Source organism: Oryctolagus cuniculus, chromosome 14 (genome assembly GCF_964237555.1).
Source record: "Oryctolagus cuniculus chromosome 14, mOryCun1.1, whole genome shotgun sequence".
Lineage (NCBI taxonomy): Eukaryota > Metazoa > Chordata > Mammalia > Lagomorpha > Leporidae > Oryctolagus > Oryctolagus cuniculus.
In genome coordinates this window covers 76140893-76161222 of record NC_091445.1, presented here as the reverse complement: position 1 = coordinate 76161222, position 20330 = coordinate 76140893, and the positions used below count along the sequence as shown (strand labels likewise).

At 47.8% G+C, this 20330-nt stretch overlaps 2 protein-coding genes across 6 annotated transcripts in view; one reads left to right on the top strand and one right to left on the bottom strand.

Annotated features, from left to right (window-relative positions):
• The window catches only part of PLPP1 (phospholipid phosphatase 1), a 90108-nt gene extending 70020 nt beyond the window's left edge, over positions 1 to 20088 (top strand). For all 5 annotated transcript variants that reach the window (XM_002714037.5, XM_008262216.4, XM_051853467.2 and 2 more), the window contains 3 exons: positions 7196 to 7253; positions 18975 to 19151; positions 19612 to 20088. In XM_002714037.5, the coding sequence (XP_002714083.1) occupies positions 7196 to 7253; positions 18975 to 19151; positions 19612 to 19743 (367 nt within the window). In that variant the 3' untranslated portion in view covers positions 19744 to 20088. The remainder of the gene's footprint in view (positions 1 to 7195; positions 7254 to 18974; positions 19152 to 19611) is intronic.
• Positions 19977 to 20330, bottom strand: part of MTREX (Mtr4 exosome RNA helicase) — a 100932-nt gene continuing 100578 nt past the window's right edge. The window contains exon 27 of the mRNA XM_002714036.5: positions 19977 to 20253. Coding sequence (XP_002714082.1) covers positions 20201 to 20253 — 53 coding nt within the window. The 3' untranslated portion in view covers positions 19977 to 20200. The remainder of the gene's footprint in view (positions 20254 to 20330) is intronic.

Sequence of the window (20330 nt, the reverse complement as noted above, 5' to 3'; positions counted from 1 at the left end):
ATTCAAGCAGTACTACATCCTTTCTCCTTATTTGTCAGCTGCTATACTGTTTTAAGTTTTTTTAAAAGTTTATTTATTTGAAAGGCAAAGCAACAGAGATGGAGAGAGAGAGAGGGAGAGACATCTTCCATCTGCTGGTTTTCTTCCCAAATGACTGCAACAGCCAGGTCTGGGCCAGGCCAAAGCCAGGAGACAGGTATACCAGCTGGGTCTTTCACTTGGGTGGCAGGGTCCCAGGAACCTTGTCTTCCTCTGCTGCCTTCCCAGGTGCATTAACAGGGAACTGGATCAGAAGCAGAACAGACAGGACTCCAGCCGGTGCCCATCTGGCATGCCAGCATGGCAAGCTGCAGCTCAGTCTACTGCATCACAATAACAAGTCCTTCTGTTTAACCTTTGAAGATGTTTTTGACACTTTAAAATTTATAGCAGACTCCACCCATCTCTTCATCATCTTTGGAATTATTTGCTCAACTAGAATGTGACTGCCTTAAAATGTAATAAGGATTTTGGTACATTTTACACACATTAAATGCTTGCCAGATGTTTTGGGAAGATGTGTTAGGTCTGGGGTATTTATGTTAACATATTTTGTCACTGTGCCTGGGAGTCTGACACAAGAGTGACAAGAGCTAGATGTTATCTGGGATTTCCTGATGCTCCTTGGCCCTGATAAAATCTGAATTTCTAACCACTACAGGGGGAATACATTAGTGTGTGTGGTGCCAAAATCAAATAACTTAGGCGGGTTGGTGTAATGTATTGGTATATAGCATTTAATTAAATGATAATGATGCAAAGATTATATATTCCTTAGAAGTATTTTTACAACTGTCAAAGCATAAGGTGTAATTTTTATGGTGTTATTAAAGTGATGTCTTGTTCTTGGTGCTTGTGAAGTGGCAGGATAAAGTGGAATTTGTGACTGATTTGGTAAGTGTGGGGTGAGCATTTGGCACAGTGGTTAAGTAGTCACTTGAAGCGCCTCCATCCCATATCAGAGTGCCTGGTTTAAGTGCCAGCTACTTTGCTTCCGATCCAGCTTCCTGCTAAAATTCCTTCATTATTCCAAACATATAAAATTTTTAACACATTTCATTTGAAAGACAGAAAGAGACAGATGGAGAGATCTTCCATCTACTGCTTCGCTACATTGCCTGCGGCAGCCAGGCCCCGGCAGGAACACAGCTGCCACACAAGTGGCAGGAACCCAGGTACTGAGTCATCACCTGCTGCCTCCCAGGGTGTGCATCAGCAGGACTCCGGAATCTGAAGCAGAGCCCCAAGGCAAACTGAGGCAGTCTGATGTCAGGAACAGATAATTAGAGCATAAGGAGATTGGGCTGTTGTGGTCCTCGTGGGTCTCTTTGCCTTTAGGCAAAGGATGGTGACTTAAATCTAGATTATTTGGAAAGGTTTCTTGGAGGAAAGGTGACTGCCCTCACTCTTAAGTAATAATTGCCAAAGAAAGTGGGAAGCTCATTCCAGGCTGAGTGTCAGATAATCCAAGGGCATGCAGTGTGTGTCCTGGGAACCCTCAGCAGTTTGTTAGCAGATCATAGTTCTAGGGAGCTCAGTGCTTATTTTGTACTTAGTAGTTTATTCTAGTGAAAGGCTTGAAGCAGAAGGGAAACGTGCTTGTGTTTTTGTTTTTATACTTGTAAAGAACATTCAGCCTGGAGCCAGCACTGTGGCGTGGTGGGTAAAGCAGCCACCTGCAGTGCCGGCACCCCAGATGGGCGCTCTGCTTCTGATCCAGCTCTCTGCTGTGGCCTGGGAGGGCAGTAGAGGATGGCCCAAGTTCTTGGGCCTCTGCACCTATTGGGGCGACCTGGAGGAAACTCCTGGCTTCGGATCAGTGCAACTCTGACTGGTTGTGGCCGATTGGGGAGTGAACGAGTGGGTGAAAGACCTCTGTCTCTCTTTGCCTCTCCTTCTCTCTCTGTGTAACTCTGACTTTCAAATAAATAAATCTATTAAAAAAAAAGAACATTTAGCTTTCTTCTCCTTACTTATAATCTCCATATACTTAAATAGGCACCTAAATATGCTATAAGAATTCCTTCATTCTCTTTTCTCTTAAAAGTCAAAAAGACTTGGGTTACTGAGCAGGGTGTGATTTTCTGTTTTTGTTTATTGGGTGGCAAAGGTTTCTCTAAGTGAAGTATTGTGAGCACTCTGTTAGTCCTCGGGCTAACGTGAGCTGTGGTGGTGTCACCTACCTCATCTGATAGGGCAGGAGTGAACTGGCTGGCCAGCTTCCTGTTGGACTCTAATAGTTACCTACCTCTTCTCTTGCGAGTGGCAGTGCCTGTTTCAAGGCAGATCTAAATTTCTGAATCAATGTAATATCACAGACACTTATGTTGATGTCTTGACCTTTGTCCTTCTTGACCCTGGTGCTGATTTTGTGATCTGCAGGTGGCAAAGAGACACAGGGCACCAGCTGGTGATAGATCTTGGCCTTGGTGTTCACTTTTGTGTTGAGGGCTTAAGTGGAAATCTTGGTATCTTACCTCTAGCTAGCAATCCTGCATCTTAAAGCAACACCATGCCCTTTGGAAAGTGATTTAAGGCTGTCTTTCAGTGGGTGGGCATTTGGGGCAGCAGTTAAGTTGCTGTTAGGGATGCTCATATACCATATCCAAGTACCTGGTTCCAACTTCTTCTTCTGATCCAGCTTCCTGCTGATGCACAACCTGGGTTGTAGCAGGGGCTGGGCCCCTGCCATACACATAGGAGACCCGGATTGACTTTTGGGTTCCTGGCTTTGGCCTGACCCGGTCCTTGCTGTTGTAGGTATTTAGGGAGGGAACCAGTGCATAGAAGAACTCTGTCTCTCTATCTTTTTCTCTTTCATATAAAATGAACATAAATAAAAATAAAATATAAAAATACCCTCTTCCTTGAGTCTCACTATCACTATGTAATCTTTTTCTTTTACAAAGGACAGTCTGTTTCAATATTTTTAAAAAGAGGTAGGTGGTAGGCAAGGTAATTATTAGTTACTCTGTGTAGGATGACTTCACGGTGTACCTTTTGTTCAGTCTTCTGTTTGTCCCTCGTGTCCTCGGTAACTGTCTGAGGTAAGGTGGCTTTGGTGATTTGGTGTCTGTTCGCACCAAGTCCTGCATGTCTCTCTAATGTCAGAGGAGGCTCCCCCTCTGGTTAGGGCTGTGTGTGCCTGCCGTACACGCTCTCTCTGCGGCGTCGCTCATGCCTGTCTGCACTCATCTTCTGTTATGGTCACAGTTTCCCTGCTGAGCATTTCTTCCCGGAGTCCTATGACTTGTAAGATCCGTCTCAGCAACTTCCTATTTTCTGGATTCCTGCTTTTTGCATGATTCTTCTATAAGCTGAAGACAGATTATCATGTGATCTTAGTCACTGAATCGCTCATTAAATCAAGAGTTTAAAATATCCAACACTTATATCAACTGTGCCCTACCTACCTCCTCCCCTTCTTTTCTCATTCCCGATGGTCCTTCTGATTTTTTTTGAGGTTCATAGTCTATTATCTGTAAATAGTAGTTGTTCAGTAAATGATTCACAGATTTAGTGGTTATGATGTAGTAATTGATGACATAATGTAGTAATTGATGAGTTAATAGTAATGAATAAATAGGCCGGTGCCACAGCTCACTAGGTTAATCCTCCGCCTGTGGCGCCGGCACCCCGGGTTCTAGTCCCGGTCGGGGTGCCAGATTCTGTCCTGGTTGCTCCTCTTCCAGTCCAACTCTCTGCTGTGGCCCAGGAAGGCAGTGGAGGCTGGCCCAAGTGCTTGGGCCCTGCACCTGCATGGGAGACCAGGAGGAAGCACCTGGCTCCTGGCTTCGGATCAGCGCAATGTGCTAGCTGTAGCAGCCATTTAGGGGGTGAACCAACGGAAGGAAGACCTTTCTCTTTGTCTCCCTCACTGTCTAACTCTGCCTGTCAAAATAAATAAATAAATAAAATAAGTCACTTCTATCTTATTTCAGAAAGGCATGCTAATTTTATGAGGGTGCAACAGGGTACAGATTGAGCAGAATTTAAGGGTTCCTTTCTAAGAGGTTCACTGCACGTGTCTGCAGGTGTGCTGTGGGAATTGTGACCTATCTGAAGGTAGGTAACAGCAAATACTGTTCTTTTTTTTTTTTTTTTTGACAGGCAGAGTGGACAGTGAGAGAGAGAGACAGAGAGAAAGGTCTTCCTTTGCCGTTGGTTCACCCTCCAATGGCCGCCGCAGTCGGCGTGGTCGGCACGCTGCTGATCCGAAGGCAGGAGCCAGGTACTTATCCTGGTCTCCCATGGGGTGCAGGGCCCAAGGACTTGGGCCATCCTCCACTGCACTCCCTGGCCACAGCAGAGAGCTGGCCTGGAAGAGGGGCAACCGGGACAGAATCTGGCGCCTCAACCGGGACTAGAACCCGGTGTGCCGGCGCCGCAAGGTGGAGGATTAGCCTGTTGAGCCACGGCGCTGGCCAGCAAATACTGTTCTTTAAGATCATTTATCTTACTACAAAATGTTAGCATAGGGAGCCTGTGTATATGTGTGTGTTTCCTTTTCTTTCTTTGTCTTTTTTTTTTTTTTAAGATTTATTTATTTCTTTGAAAGTCAGAGTTACACAGAGAGAGAAGGAAAGGCAAAGAAAGAGAGAGGGCTTCCATCCACTGTTTACTCCCCAAATGACCACAGTGGCCAGAGCTGTGCTGATCTGAAGCCAGGAGCTTCCGCTGGGTCTTCCCACATGGGTACAGGGGCCCAAAGACTTGGGCCTTCTTCTGCTTTCCCAGGCCATAGCAGAGAGCTGGATTGGAAGTGAAGCAGCTGAGACTGGAACCCTTGCCCATTTGGGATGCCGGCACTGCAGGTGGTAACTTTACCCACTGTGCCACAGTGCCAATTCCTCCTTTTCTTTTTAAAATAGGGCATAAGGACTAGAAGAGAAAGGGAAGGCTAGGCAATGGCTGGAGTCCATTTGGGTCTCCCATCTGGGTGGCCAGACCCAAATACACGGAGCCATCTCCCACTGCTTTCCCAGGCTCGTTATCAGGGAGCTGGGCTGGAAGTGGAGCAGCTGGGACACAATGGGTGCTCACACGGGATGCTGTGGTGGTTTAACCTGCTGGAGTCCTGAATACTTTGAGAACCTTTCCCAATGCAGACTTTGTGACCATGCTGAATGGCTTTGTTTTAAGAATTTATTTATTTTCATTTCTTTAAAAAAGATCTATACATTTATTGGAAAGGCAGAGTTACAGAGAAAGAGGGAGGGACATAGATTATAAAAAACACAATCAAAATTGTTGGTAGAACCACCATCATTACGTATGTAATGTAACTTAGTACAAAGTTAAGTCACCTTTACTTTCCCAACCACCTGCAGTAGCCAGACACACCCCATGACCTTCTGGCATGTATTTTCTAAGTCTTCCCCTCTAATCCAGGGAGCCCACGTGTGCCTTCACAAGTTAGGTGTAATAAGTAAAGCTTACGTCCTCATTCTTGCCAGTGGCAGCTGAGAGGAGCATTCAGCTTACCTGCACGAGCGTCTTCGCATGGCTTCTGCTGTCTACCGTGCCCGCCTCTATGCATCTGTGGCTGCTTCTTTGTAATCAGAATTTAGATCGTATGAGCTTTTTTTTTTTTTTTTCAGAAGTGCTATAAAATTAAGTTTTGCAAGCATTCTGTTATTTTTAGTTGGGAAGATGATAATCAGATGTTTAGAGAATATAATATTGAAAGAAATGTTCATTTGGTGCAGAATTGCCAGTGTACAATCTTAAATGTCCTAGTGTTGTGTAGCAGGTAGAGCTGCCTCCTGTGATGCCAGCGTCCCATATGGGTGCCAGTTTGTGTCCCACCTTGTTCTACTTCCAATCCAGGTCTCTGCTAATGACCTGGGAAAAGCAGTGGAAGATGGCCCAAGTGTTTGGGCCCCTGGTACCTACCTGGGAGACCCAGATGATGCACCTGGCTCCTGGCTCTGGCCTGACCTAGCCCTGCTTGTGGCCATCTGGGGAGTGAACCGGTGGATGGAAGATCTCTCTCTGTCTTTCCCTCTTTCTCTCTATAACTCTGACAAATAAACAAGTAAATAGTCAAAGATTCCTAATCTGGTGGGAAAATTCAGATAAGATATATGCCCATTTAATGTTTTTGTTCTTATTAGAAAGAGAGACAGAGATGCAAAGAGATCTCCAATTTGCTGGTTCACTCTCCAAATGCATATTATACTAGGGACAGGGCCAGGTGGAAGCTGAGAGCTGGGAATTCAATCTGAGTCTCCTGTGTGGGTGGCAGGAGCTCAAATCCTTGAGCTAACACCTGCTGCTGCCCATGGTGCGCACAAGCACGTAGCTGGAATCAAGAGCCAGAGCCAGGTATTGAACCCAGGCACCCCAATGGGATGCGGGCATTCTAACCAGTGATTTAACCTCTCAGCCAAATGTCCCCCCACCAGATTATATACTTTAAAAATGTTTTTACTCATTTATTTTATTTGAATGAAAGAACAGAGATCTTCCATCTGCTGGTTTATTCCTCAAAAGCATGTAATAGTTTGGACGGGACAAGGCAAATCTAGGAGCCTACAGCTCAACCTGGTCTCCCATGTGGGTGGCAGGAACTCATGTGATTGAGCCGTCACTTCCTGCCTCCCATGGTGCACATTCCCAGGAAACTGGAATCAAGAGTGAAGCTAGGATTGAAACCAGGCACTCCTACATGGGTTTTGGGTGTTGCAAGCAGTGTCTTCACTGCTACATCAGACATCTAATCTGTGGCCCCATTTAGAGCACAAAAATATTAATATGTTCTTCTGGTACAGCACGGTCAAAAAAAGGTATTATACTTTGGAGTTTTCCAAAGGAGGTGTTACACTATTTGGGGCAAAACCAGCAAGTTGAAAATAAAATTATGGCCGTAGAAATTTATGTGTTATAAAGTCAAGGCCATGTATGCCAGTTGGGCTTTTCACGCATTAACTCCTCTGACCTCTGTAGAGACGCATGGCAGGTTTGTTCCCAGTGACTCACTGCCCATCTTCAAAGTTTCAGTAAAATGGTAATGTATAGAAATCCAGCCTCAGGGCCTTCTTGAACTCGGAGATGTTCCCGTCCTAACTGTCCCCCACCCTTCTAGTTCCTGCAGGTGGAAGGAGGGAGCCGCAGCACTCTGGGATAGAAAACTAACATCTTCTTTGTCTTGCAGGTTGTCCTTCTACTCGGGCCACTCTTCCTTCTCCATGTACTGCATGCTGTTCGTGGCAGTAAGTACTTCCGCCTGTTGATTGGGCTGCGGGGGATGTATGGATCCGCCTCCGTGTTCTGCGGGTGGCGGAAGCCCTTCGGCGGCCGGTCAGCTCGTCTCGGGCTAAGAGTTAGTGGACTTGGCCCCTGCTTTGGGACATTGTCGGGCACACACACACAAAGCTGTGTGATCACAGCAGGTCCCTGGCGTGCAGGACCCGGGCAAGATGGCTGCTGTGGCTGGGTGCCCTCGCCGCGCCCCGTGGGTGCATGTGGCGCCTGGAAGCCCGGCTGCCTTCCTCCTAGCGCTGCCGTGCCGGGCTGCGGAGTGAAGGCAGCTGTGCCGCATTGGAGCTGGTTTTGTTGCCGGTTCACTTCCAAACATTCGCAGACTGCGTTGTGTGAGACCGGGCAGGTTTTCACTCCTGGAGAGCAGCCGCTGCCTCAGGGGCTTGTCATGCCTGTACCTTCCGGCTCCAGTTCCGCTGCTGGGCTGTGGCTAGCCTGGCCTGTGGCGTAGCCTGGCCTGTGGCGTCTGCCTTTCCCCAAGGTGGTTGTGAGGAGTTAGGGAAGATTCCTGCGCAGGCTGTGTGCCGCAGACTGGGGACAAGTCTGGAGTTGTTTGAGGGGCTCTGCTAGGGGACTGGGCTGTGGGGTACTTGCAAGGGATCTTTAAAGGCCAAGTTTGGTCAGTTTTCAAAACAATGTTTACTGTATTCGCATGTAAAATACTGATTATGAAATTCTCATCCTCTGTCTGCACATAATTGGCATTTGGGGGGAACAGAGAGAGAGGAAGATCTCTACCCTAATAGGTCAGCTGTAATGTTTGTGTCTTAATTTTCTTTATGAGAGGATTTTTATAGAGCTGTGTTCTGTGTAAATTGGTGGTTTCTCATTTTCCTTTGATCACTTTAAGCATTATGTGAATATTTAATGCTTAGTTTATCAGTGATGGGATTTAATTTTGTTTCAGAGAAAATGTAATAATTTCACAAGAATCTTGGTTTTATTTGAAAAACTAAATTCTGAAAGTTAAAAGAATGTAGACATTGTAGATGTATTCTATAAAATTCAAATCCACAACTACAGACCATTACAGCAGATCTAACTTTTTGGCATCACCAACATTTTTGGAAATTGCAAAGCTTTCATCTTAGGTTAACAGGGTACAGATTGAGCAGGATTTCAGAGTTCCTGTCTAAGAGGTACACCGCACGTGTCTGCAGGTGTGCTGTGGGGATGGGACCTATCTGAAGGTAGTTAACAGCAAGGCCTGTTCTTTAACATCCTCTGGTCATTTCTCTTACTACAAACAGCTAGCACAGGGAGACTCTGTGTGTGTGTGTTTGTATTTCCTTTGCCTTTTAAATTAGGACATAAGGACCAGGGGAGAAAGGGAAGGTTGGGCAATGGCTGGAGTCCATCTGGGTCTCCCTTATGGGTGGCAGGGGCTCAAATACTCAGAGCCATCTTCTGCTGCTTTCCCGGGCATATTAACATTAACAGGGAGCTGGGTCGGAAGTGGAGCCTCCGGGACACGACCGGTGCTCCCGGGGTGCTGGTGCTGCTCAACCTGCTGCCCCAAAATGCTGACCCCTGCAGTCCCGAATACTCCAGAACCTTTCCCGAAGCAGACTTTGTGACTGCGCTGAGTGGTTTTTCCTTTTTTAAAAGAATTTATTTTCATTTTTAAAAGATTTATTTATTTATTTGAAAGGCAGAGTTACGGAGAAAGAGGGAGAGAGAGAGAGTGGGTGAGAGCGCTTCCAGATGGCCTCAATGACCAGGTCTGGGCCAGGCTGACGCCAGGAACCGGGAACTCCCATCTGGGTCTCCACGTGGCTGGCAGGGGCCCAGCAGTTGCTCATCTGATGTTTCTCCAGGTGCATTAGCAGAGAGCGGGATTGGAAGTGGAACAGCTGGGACACAGACTGGTGCTTACATGAGATACCTGCATTGCAGGTGGCAACGGAACCCACTGTGCCACAACACCGTCCCCTTTTCATTTTTATTGAACAGGCAGAGAGAGAGAGAGAGAGACAGATTGACCAACAGACTGACAGATGGAGAGAGATCTTCTGTCTGCTGGTTCGTTCCCCAAATGCATACAACAGCCAGGGCTGGACCAGGCTGACTTTGAGTCTGGAACTCATCTGGGTTCCCCATATGGGTGGCAGGGACCCATGTACGTGAGCCATCCATCACCTGCTGCCTCTCGGGGTACAATTACCAGGAAGCTGGCTTGAAAGCAAAGTAGCCAGGACTGGAAGCGGGCACTCTTACACGGGACGTGGTGTCGCCCAAGTGTGACAACCACTGCAGCAAACACCCACCCGAAATGGCTTTTGAGTGCGTAGACACGCCTAGCTGGTCCTGAAGCCAGGCTCTGTGCGAGGCCGAGGAGTCGGAGTTTGGCTTGCTGTTGATGGTGATGACTTGCATTTCCTGCTACTTCCTTTGACTCTAGTTCCCATGAAGTGAGAGATGAAGGGTGGTTGCTGTGTTTTACGGATGAGGGGGTCGTCGTGGGAGGGTGCTGGTGAGGTCTGTGAGCGCTCCAGGGGTCTCTTGACCATCAGGTTCCTTTGCTCTATTGTTCAGTGGCTTAATCCGAATCCTCGTCCAGCTACTTTGAAGGTCAGTTTTTGCAGATTTCTGGAAGTAAAATAGTGACTGACATATAACCGACCCACTGTTTTTAATTTCCAAAGAAAATTCTCAGCTGCATTTCAGATCTCAGCATTTTCTCCTCTCCCCTCCCTTGTCCCTTCTCAGAAACATCTGTATACTCGGCCGAGTAGAGACTTGCAGTGAGGGCTCTTGTGTGAAATCGGAAGCTGGTGTAAAGCAGAGGTCCTGTGCAGACGGCCTCAGGCAGAAGGGCGTATGGGGGACGTACGCATGGGGAAGTTACCTCGACTGTAATTTGGTTGTTGGGTCAGTTTGAGCCATTTAAAGTTATAATGAAAAAGACAAGTTCAGGTGCACAGGTTTGTCCTAGATCAAGGCCTTTCTGGCGAAGGGAGCAGGCCAGGGCTGCCGCTGGCTGCGTTTCACCAACTCTAGGCAGTGGAGTGATTGACACGATGCGGATGTAGGCCCCAGCTTTGATTCCAGCCTTGGATACACAGCTGTCTCCTTGCTTTCCAGCTGTCATGTTTATATCCAATATTTAACCTCCCTCTCTCCCCACCCCAGATTCCTTAGGCAGTGACTCATCTTGTTTCCCTGGGCATCTCCACATCAGGGGTCCGTCCCAGATTTGGGTGGAGATGGATTAACAGAGTCATTTCAGTCCTCTGAGGATAGGCACTGATGGACACAACCTCCCGGTCAGCAGTTTCTAACACCCAGAAATTCACTGCTAGCTGAAAAGGTCTCTTCAGGAGAAGACCTTGACCGTCGTGGTTGTCTGGCAGGCAGCCCAGCCGGCACCCGCACAGTGCCAGGAGTCTTCCTCCGTGAAAACCACCCAGCTGGGCCGGAGCTCGGGGCAGGGCAGCTTAGTGCATGGCCAGTTTGTGGGCTTAGTGCCTCCCCTGAATGTGGCTGAATACCAAAGATTCCACATGCCTGGGACTGTTCAGAAGAGGCATGGCGTGCAGCCCCGTTAGGAGAAATGTCCCGAGAGTTTCCCTGGGTTTGTCCATATGGAGTCTGAGACCCCTGATTGCTTTTCTCTCCGCCTTATCTGTGCTTCAGCCACACACTCTGCCCTGCCCGAAGTGTCTTCATATGGGCCTTGCCACCTTCTGTGTCCAGACGGTGCTGCCGGCAACCTCCACCTGACTCAGACGGTCACGGCATCTGCTTTTCTCAAGATTCGTACTGTCCCTCACTTGGCTTTGGCCGTTTACCTCCTAGTGTTCCTATTTCGTGAAGATGTTTCCTGAGCCGTGGGTTCATGCTGAGCGTGGCCAAATGATGAGCAGCTCATAGACCACATGGATCCTGCCTAATTTTAAAGTAGGATGAAGATCTAAGTTTAGGAACTCCGTAAATCCTAAAGATAGTGAAATTGAAGCCCAGGGAGACAAAACTGAGGCCTGTCCCCAGTGTTCTCCTGGCCAGATCTGTCATCACACGGAGGTGACACTGTCAGTGTGGTTGCCAGGCTCGCTCTTAGAAGCCTGCTTCAGAATAAGCAAAACAAGGGCTGTTGCTCTGTGTTGAGCCTCATTCTAGGGATTGGCAAAAATTTTCAGTGAAAATTCCCATAATAAGTATTTAGGCTTTGAACGCCACATAGTCGTCTGAAAAAAATAAGACTTGAAAATATGAAAGCCATTCTTAGCTTGCAAGCTGACCTCCTGACTTAAGTTTAAAATGGAAATGAACAATTTCTTATTTTAAGAATGGAGTATTTAGGGACTGTGAGACAATAACATTTGCAGTTAGGAAGTGTCCAAGGCCAGCAAAGGAGAGGCAAAATAAAAATAAGCCAGCTTCAAAAATATCTTGATCTATATGAGAGATGTTACCTGCCGTGGGGAGGGCTGCTAAACCAACCACCAGAGGTGGGGTGGCTGATAAACAATAGAAACCTGCTCAGCACACTTCTGGGGCCCCCGGTCAGGTTCTGGGGAAGGCGCACCTGCCAGTGGCAGACTGCGAACTTCTTACTGTGTCCTCACTTGGTGCAGGAGCGGGGAGCTCTCACATGGGCACTAATCCCCCCATGAAGACAGTCTGCATGAGCTAATTGTCCCAAAGTCCCTACCTCCCTAATACTATCATTTTGGAGGTTAGGATTACAACATAGAAATTTTGGGGGACATGTGTAGTCTATAGCCTGCAGTGATGGTGACACAGAAACCCTGAGTGGTGTCCCAGTTGTTGAGTTGCTTGATTCTTGGCACTCTTGGGGGAAATTCTCAGCAGTCTCCGCACAAGTGGAGTGTAGGATTGTGCATGCACTGGGATCAGGCGTTTGCTGCCTGCAGGGGGAGGCGGGTCTCCTGTCCGCCTCCGCCCTGGATGTCAATGTCTGCTTGGTCTGAGCAAATCCACTGCTGCCTCTGTTCCCCTAAGGAATGGGAAATTGCCTGAGGAATGAATGGGAAATTGCTTGCATGAAGCTCTTGGACTGTCCCAGCCAAGCTTTTGTTTTGCTCAGGTCTCCGTGCTGTGAGTGGGAATTTGAGGGCCCTGCTTTGAGCACCAAGACTTTCTGGGGTTTTCCTCACCAGAAGCCCTGCCTGGGAGAGTGGCTCAGGCAGCTTTTACTCCTTTTGCTCTTTTGAAGCCAAACTCACACTGAGAACCTTCGTTTTCCAAGGGCCAGTAGTGCCTGGTCCGGCAAGGGCATTTCTGTTGGTAGATTTGTACTGCTTGGATGAGTCTCTGCTTTCGAGAATCGGGCTATGTCCAGTGTTGCTGTGAGCTCCTAGAGTCACTGGGAAGGGACAACCGCAGTGGCTCCTGCTGCAGAGACACCAGGAGGAGCAGAGGAGACGGGCCTGGCTGTGGCTCTGAGGTTGGCTCCTCCGTGTCACATCCTGTCCCCAGAGCAGATGAAAATGGGCCAGGGGAGGGGTGTGAAGGTTAGGAAGACATGCGGAATCTTCACAGATCATGGACATTGTGTATTAAAAAGATGCACGGATTTCAGCTGGCACCAACACCAACTTCTCTTTTAATTCCATTTTCCCATGACCTTTGTGAAACGCCTACATCATGTGTGTTTTTCCTATCTCTTCTTTTGAAAACTGGGTCTCCTGGAAGCACATACATGAAGTTGCCCTGGGCTGGTTTTCTGGGGTGACGCTGGCAGCAGCCTCAGCGCCCCAAGATAAACGGGCCTAGGGAGGTATTCCCCGATGGTGTTCAGGCTGGTGAGGGGCTGGGGGAAGAAGCCAGTGGAGAGTGGTTGTCCTTTCTCAGCTGGTGGAGCAGCTGGGGGTTCGTGCCCAGCCCTGCCCCTGCCCAGGCTGACCTCGCCGTAACCCCTGTCCCCTTTCACACAGGCACCACCGTAGATGCCCTCAGTGCATTTCCCTGGACCAGCCCTGTTCCATCTGCCTCTTTGCCTCCCCTCCCAACATCCTTTTCTCTTTTTTTTTTTAAGATTTATTTTATTTATTTGAAAAAGTTACACGGAGAAGTAGAGCAGAGAACGAGAGGTCTTCATCTGCTGGTTCACTCCCCAAATGGCAACGGCCATAGCTGAGCTGATCTGAAGCCAGGAGCCAAGAGGTTCTTCTGGGTCTCTATGCGGGTGCAGGGGCCCAACGACTTGGGCCATCTTCTACTGCTCTCCCAGGCCATAGCAGAGAGCTGGATTGAAGTAGAGCAGCTGGGACTCGAACCGGCACCCATATGGAATGCCAGGGCATTAACTCCCTGTGCCACAGCACTCCCCCAACATTTCATGCCACAGCTGGAGCCATGCCTGCCTGCAGCAGCTGCCCCTTGGCAGCTCCCCAGTGAAGAGCTGCAGGGCCTGACCTCCGCCCTTACCTTCTGCCTTCGCGCTTCCTTTGCCTAAAAGGTCAGTGTTAGGGTTGGGAGGGATCCAGACACTAGGCTCTCATCAAGCAGCCCCCTTCAGGGAGGGAAACCATCAGCTCGGCCAAACTGCAGTGTTCAGAGACTCTTGGAAGGGGGCTGAGAGTGCGAGAGAAGATGAACCAATGGCACAGGGCCTTGCCCCTTGCTTTGTCTTCCCATCTTAAAAAATACAAAATCCGGGGCCAGCGCCATAGCTCACCTGGTTAATCCTCCGCCTGCAGTGCCGGCATCCCATATGGGTGCCGGGTTCTAGTCCCAGTTGCTCCTCTTCCAGTCCAGCTCTCTGCTGTGGCCCGGGAAGGCAGTGGAGGATGGCCCAAGTGCTTGGGCCCTGCACCCGCATGGGAGACCAGGAGGAAGCACCTGGCTCCTGGCTTCAGATCGGCGCAGTGCCAGCCATAGCGGCCATTTGGGGAATGAACCAACAGAAAGAAGACCTTTCTGTCTGTCTTTCTCTCTCTATAACTCTGTCAAATAAAAAAAATATAAAATCTATGTTTTCCATAATTGGAAAGAGAAAGCAGGTTTGCTCTGAGATATTATTAGGAATTCAGCACAACAATCAACCATCTCCCATTTTCTCCATCAGATTTAGTAAAATGTAAGAGATAGTAGGGGGCTGGTGCATTGGTGTAGCAGGTAAAGCCACCATCTGCAGTGCCAGTATCCCAAATGGGCGCTGGTTCAAACCTCAGCTGCTCCACTTCTAATCTAGCTCTCTGCTATGGCCTGGGAAAGCAGTAGAAGACGGCCCAAGTCCTTGGGCACCTGCACAGATGTAGAAGCCATATAAACAGACCATTTTTCTTCTTCATGCAAACCCAGCTTTCTGAAAAAGTCAGTCTTTACCATTTAAGTCACCTAACTCCAAATTTAAAAGCCAGGATTTTGGTTAAACACAGGGTGGGCTGATTAACTGGCTTATTTTTTGGGTGTAAGCATCAGACTCCCTTACACATTAAAAGCCAACGTAGTACACTATGAGGACACCCGTGGCTTACAACCAGCTGCACCCCGAGACCTGCAGCTGCTCTCCCTGCTTGTCTCATGGCCACTTGGGTTTTCAGCGCAGTGGCCACCCTGCTCCATCTTCCTTGCTCACTTAGCTGTGGCTTTTGCATTCTTATAACTTTAGTTGGCAAATAACCTACCAGGTACCCATCCGATGCCCTTTCTATAGAGAATGCCTCATTTTAGTACATGTTCCTGAGCAAGCACACAGCCCAGCAGATGGCTAGTGGAAGCCAAATGGTTAGTGCCCTCGCAGAATAGGCAGGTTAGCTCGTCCAAATAGGGCTGCCCCTGCAGTTGTGTCTGTGGGCAGGCAGTTCCTCTCAGCAGGGGATGTGAAAGTGCCAGACCCTGAGCCTGCTGGGTGCACAGGTCCAGAATTAGACATGGAGCTGGAGAAATTCTGATTCTTCAAAGATAACGGTTTAGCACGAATCGCACTTGTGGAGAGGGCAAGAGTGGAGTTTGCAAAGGCAGGGACCTCGAGAGCCTTTATGCTGGCTCTGTCCCTGCTTCTAGTTCTACTAGAACACTGCTGGATGCTTCAGTCACTGCTGTGTTCCCTCAGCCAAGGGAAAGGCTGAGGATAGACTTTTTTTTTAAAGGAATGTCAGCATTTGGGCATAGGACTACACTGAGGCCCCCCACTTGAGTCATCTTCACGGCTTTCCCAGGTACACTACCAAGAATCTGAATTGGAAGTGGAACAGCCAGGACTTGAACCAGCCCTCATAAAAAAATGGGCTTGTAGGAGGTGGCTTAACTCACCGTGCCACAACACAGGCCCAAGCGATGTTTTTACTGCCACCCCAGATGCCTATCCCGATTTCAAGTCATGCTGGCTTTGTCCAGCCACGGGGAGTGTGTAGTGATACAGCAGGAACCCGAGCGGTATACTTCCAAAGTGTCATGGGAAAATGGCTTTGGAGCTTATTTTGATGTAGGATACTGGGAATCCACATCGTTTTTTCAGAGCATGCATCTTCCGTCACTTTCCGCAGACCCCCAGCCTTGCCGGCCTTGCCGAGCACAGCACGTCTGGACACTTGTCAGCAGTCATTTTCCTTGATGACGCCCTCGGGGGAGGGAGCGTGGGCACCTCAGGATAAACATAGACTTTCATTTCCTCTCTCAAGAACCCCTCCAAGGGCAAGAATAGATTTAAAAAAGTTTAAATCCCCAAACGAAAGGAGGGGAGAGGAGGCTGACAGGCGAGAGGTCATGATTTTAGAAGGATTACGTGAGTGTGGGGAGGGTTGCTCTGCAGAACCTGAAACAGGCTCTGCAAGTGGAGCCTCGAGGTCACCGCGCTCAGCAGGAGACTGGTGGGTGGCCAGAGGCCCGGAAGGAAGGGGAGAAGTCCAAGTCCAGAGGTCTGGGCGTTACCAGCGGGGGAACGCAGGTGACCCATCATGCGAGAATTCTGGTGTTTTTTTGCCTTGAGCTCCTCTTTAATGGGAAGAAGAGGGGCTGTACGTGGTACCTGACCCGTGGGAACCCGTGCAGATCAACAGGAAGCACATTAGCCACGCTCCCCCAGAGCTGAGTCTTGTGGTGTAAGCAGACTACACTCGCGTCACAGTGGTGGTCAACAGAAGAGCCAGGGTGTAGCGCAGAGACGAGTGCAGCACCCCGTTTGGAACACCCTAGAGCCCCCCAGTGTAGACTCGTGAGCCCAGAGTGACAGTAGTGCAGCACTCTGACTCGGGAAGAGGTGTGAGAAAGCCAGCCACGTCCTGAGTTTTGGGTGGGAAGTACAAAGTAGGATGAGCTTGAATCCGCTGTCGAGTTACTGCCTTTTTTTTCCCCCCTTTCTCCTTAGCAGAGACAGGTACAGGTCTCCTCAAGATGTCCGTATTTAGGAAAAAATTGTGCATGGATTTAAAATCTTTTGCATCCTTATCTTTTAATTCCGTGTTCTACCAACTTTCTGAAGCTCCCTGGTATTTGCAGTTCCTAAGTTTGTGTGTGTGTGTATGTGTGCATATTTTATTTGAAAACCTCCCAAATGGCCACAACTGCCAGGGCTGGCCCAGGCCAAAGACAGGATCCAAAAAGACGTGGGTGGCAGGGATCTTGAAGCATCACCTGTTGCCTCCCAGAGCGTGCATTTTAGCAGGAAGCTGGAATTGGGAAAGGAGTCAAGGCTTCAATTCCAGCACTCTGATAAGGGGATGTGGGTGTTCCCAGTGTCTTTAATTCCTGTGCCAAGTGCCTGCCTCTAAGTATCCATGTTCATAGGCCTGACTAACCCTTAACTTTTTAAAAAAATATGTATTTATTTGGAAGGCAGTGTTACACAGAGGGAGGGAGGGAGAGATCTTCCATCCACTGGTTTACTCTCCAAATGGCCGTTCAACTGGAGTTTCTTCCAGGTCACCACGTGGGTGTAGGGGCCCAAGGACTTGGGCCATCTTCTGCTTTCCCAGGCCATAGCAGAGAGCTGGATAGGAAGAAGAGCAACTGAGACTCGAACCGGTGCCCATATGGGATACTGGCTCTGCAGGCAACGGCTTTACCTGCTACACCACAGCACCAGCCCCATCCTTTAACTTTCAAAAAGGCAGCTAAGGCCGGTGCCGCGGCTCACTAGGCTAATCCTCCACCTAGCAGCGCCGGCACACCGGGTTCTAGTCCCGGTCGGGGCGCCAGATTCTGTCCCAGTTGCTCCTCTTCCAGGCCAGCTCTCTGCTGTGGCCAGCAAGTGCAGTGGAGGATGGCCCAAGTCCTTGGGCCCTGCACCCCATGGGAGACCAGGAGAAGCACATGGCTCCTGCCTTTGGATCAGCACGGTGCGCCGGCCGCAGTGCACCGGCCGTGGCGGCCATTGGAGGGTGAACCAACGGCAAAGGAAGACCTTTCTCTCTGTCTCTCTCTCTCACTGTCCACTCTGCCTGTCAAAAAAAGGGCAGCTAAATAACTGAAAAGGGACAGCTGAGCTTCAGTCAATGAAATGTTTTAAGATACATAGTTTCCAATTAAGGCAGAAATGTGAATCCGAGACAAAGCTCCTATTACCTTTTTTTCATGACTTGAACACCAACGAAGATAAGGGGGTGAGAGGCTCTGCAGAAAGCCAGTATCACTTAATCTAGCTAATGAGTCACTAAGTTAAACGTGAGTGGTATGGTTTAGAAGGAGATGTGTACACTAAGTGCTTGATAAAACTGGACAACCTCTGGGTCTTTGCCAGCTGCTGAAAACCGAACAACCAAAACAGTACCCAAAGAACCAGGAATGGACTTGCTTGTCTGTTTGAAATAGGTAATGTCAGTGGGCAAAGCCATAACTTGTTTCGAGGAGTTCATTTAAATGAATCAGATTTGTGAACAGACTTTTTTGATGGATGTAAATTATATTCTTACTAAATAGAAATTAGGGCTTTAAAAAAAGATCACTGGAAAGAATGTTTTTGGGGTGGGCACTGGGGCACAGAGGGTTGCACTGACACTTGGGATGCCTACACCCCATACTGCAGTGCCAGCTGGAGTCCCGGCTGGTCTGCTTGTGACCCAGCCCCCGGCTGACGCATCCTGGGATGCAGCAGATGATATGTTTAATACCTGGGCCAGTGCCATCCAAACAGACCTGGATGGAGTTCCAGCTGCTGGGTTTGGCCTGGTTCAGGCTTGGTTGTTATGGGCATCTGAGGGCGTGAACCAGTGGATGGAAGACTTTTCTTTCTGTATTTTGACCTTTCAAGTAGATGAAAAGTAAACATTTTTTAAAAAGTTCTTTCTACTTAAACTTAGATACAGATGCACCAAAAGGCTGATACAGGAAAGAGGCCCAAAGTCCTGTACCAAATATAATATTTTGATCTTTTAAAAAAAGATTTATCTTTTAAAAGGCAGAGAGAGAATGCTCTTCCATCTGTCTATTGGTTCACTCCCCAAATGCTCACAACAGCTAGGGCTAAGCCAGGTGCCCAGATCGCTCATGTGCATGGCAGGAACCTAAGTATTTGGGCTATCACATGCTGCCTCCCAGGGACATTAGCAGGAAGGTGGATGGGAAGCAGAGGTGGAGCTCAATCCTAGGCACTCAGAAGTGACATGTGAGCATCCCAAGTAGTGGCTTAACCTGCTGTGCCATCATGCCTGCCCGATAATAATTTTAAACAGCAATGTTTTATAGGTCATCGTGATACTTAACATACCAATTGGAAACTTTTATATTAAGCAAGTTGTTTTCTTTATTTGTATCTTTTCTACTAGCTTTATCTCCAAGCCAGGATGAGGGGAGACTGGGCAAGACTCTTACGCCCCACACTGCAATTTGGTCTTGTTGCTGTGTCCATTTATGTGGGCCTTTCTCGAGTTTCTGACTACAAACACCACTGGAGTGATGTGTTGACTGGACTCATTCAAGGAGCTCTGGTTGCAATATTAGTAGTAAGTATAAAGGGCAGCAGCCTCCTTCTTGATTATTGCGAAACATCTGGATGGTAAATAGTAAAAAATACCCTGGGAAACATGGCTCAATAATTTCTCATGGAGAAGAATCCAATATTAATAAAGTCACTTTAGGAGAGATAGCAAATAAAAATTAGATTACTTTTTTGTATTTTTATCCTAAGAGAATTTGTCTATAAGCAATATATTTTTGGGTCTGAATTGAAAAAAACTGAAGAGTTGAGCTTTTGCTGAAGACATAACAAAGCATCTCTATTTGGAATAATCTCCTTTAAAAAATTCCTATTAGCTACTGTTTTTTGTATGCCTAACCTGTACCCTCCAGTGTGTATCCTTTTATTTGTATTTGCTTACTGCAATTTTGTATATGGTTTTTAAACTGATGCAAATTGTACTGTTAAATATTTTACCCTATTCTAAGTATATCCTGTCCACACAGGCTGTATATGTATCAGATTTCTTCAAGAAGAGAAATTCTCCTTTTAAAGAAAGAAAAGAGGAGGATTCGCATACAACTCTGCACGAAACACCCACGGCAGGGAATCATTACCGGAACAGTCACCAGCCTTGAAGAGCGGCGGGGCCCAGAGGAAGCTGGCCTGCTTCTTAAAGGAAAAGGATGGCAACCAGAAGGCATGGGGATGCTTCTCTCTTCCCGGTGTCCAGGCCTTTAAGGGACTGCTGCTGCTGCTGCTATACCTCTTGGATGCCCACTTTATCTGTGTGTATATAGTTACATTTAACACAATGGTTATCTAATAGCTCTAAGTTCATTAAAAAATTTCAAGCCTTCCACTAAAACAATTCCCCACCTGTACATTTTTATTAAAAAAATGTAATGCTTATGTACAAATGTGTATGTAATATGCTTTCTTGGAATGACGCTTGATTTAAATATAACATGTATTAAAATGTTTGAGGACAACTGTCTTGAAATGGGAAAACAAATCAATACTTGTAAATTGGTGGTGACTGTGATCAGACAGGTGGTGAATAATTTAAAAGCCCACATTCCTTTAGGTGACTTTTTATAAGTAGAGGCTGGCAGCAAACACAATATCTCTCTTGATTTTGGTGATTCCTAAAAGAAAAGAAAAGAAGGTTTAAACCTTCAAGACCACAAAGCACAGAACTTCTCACGACTGGGCTTTAAAGAGC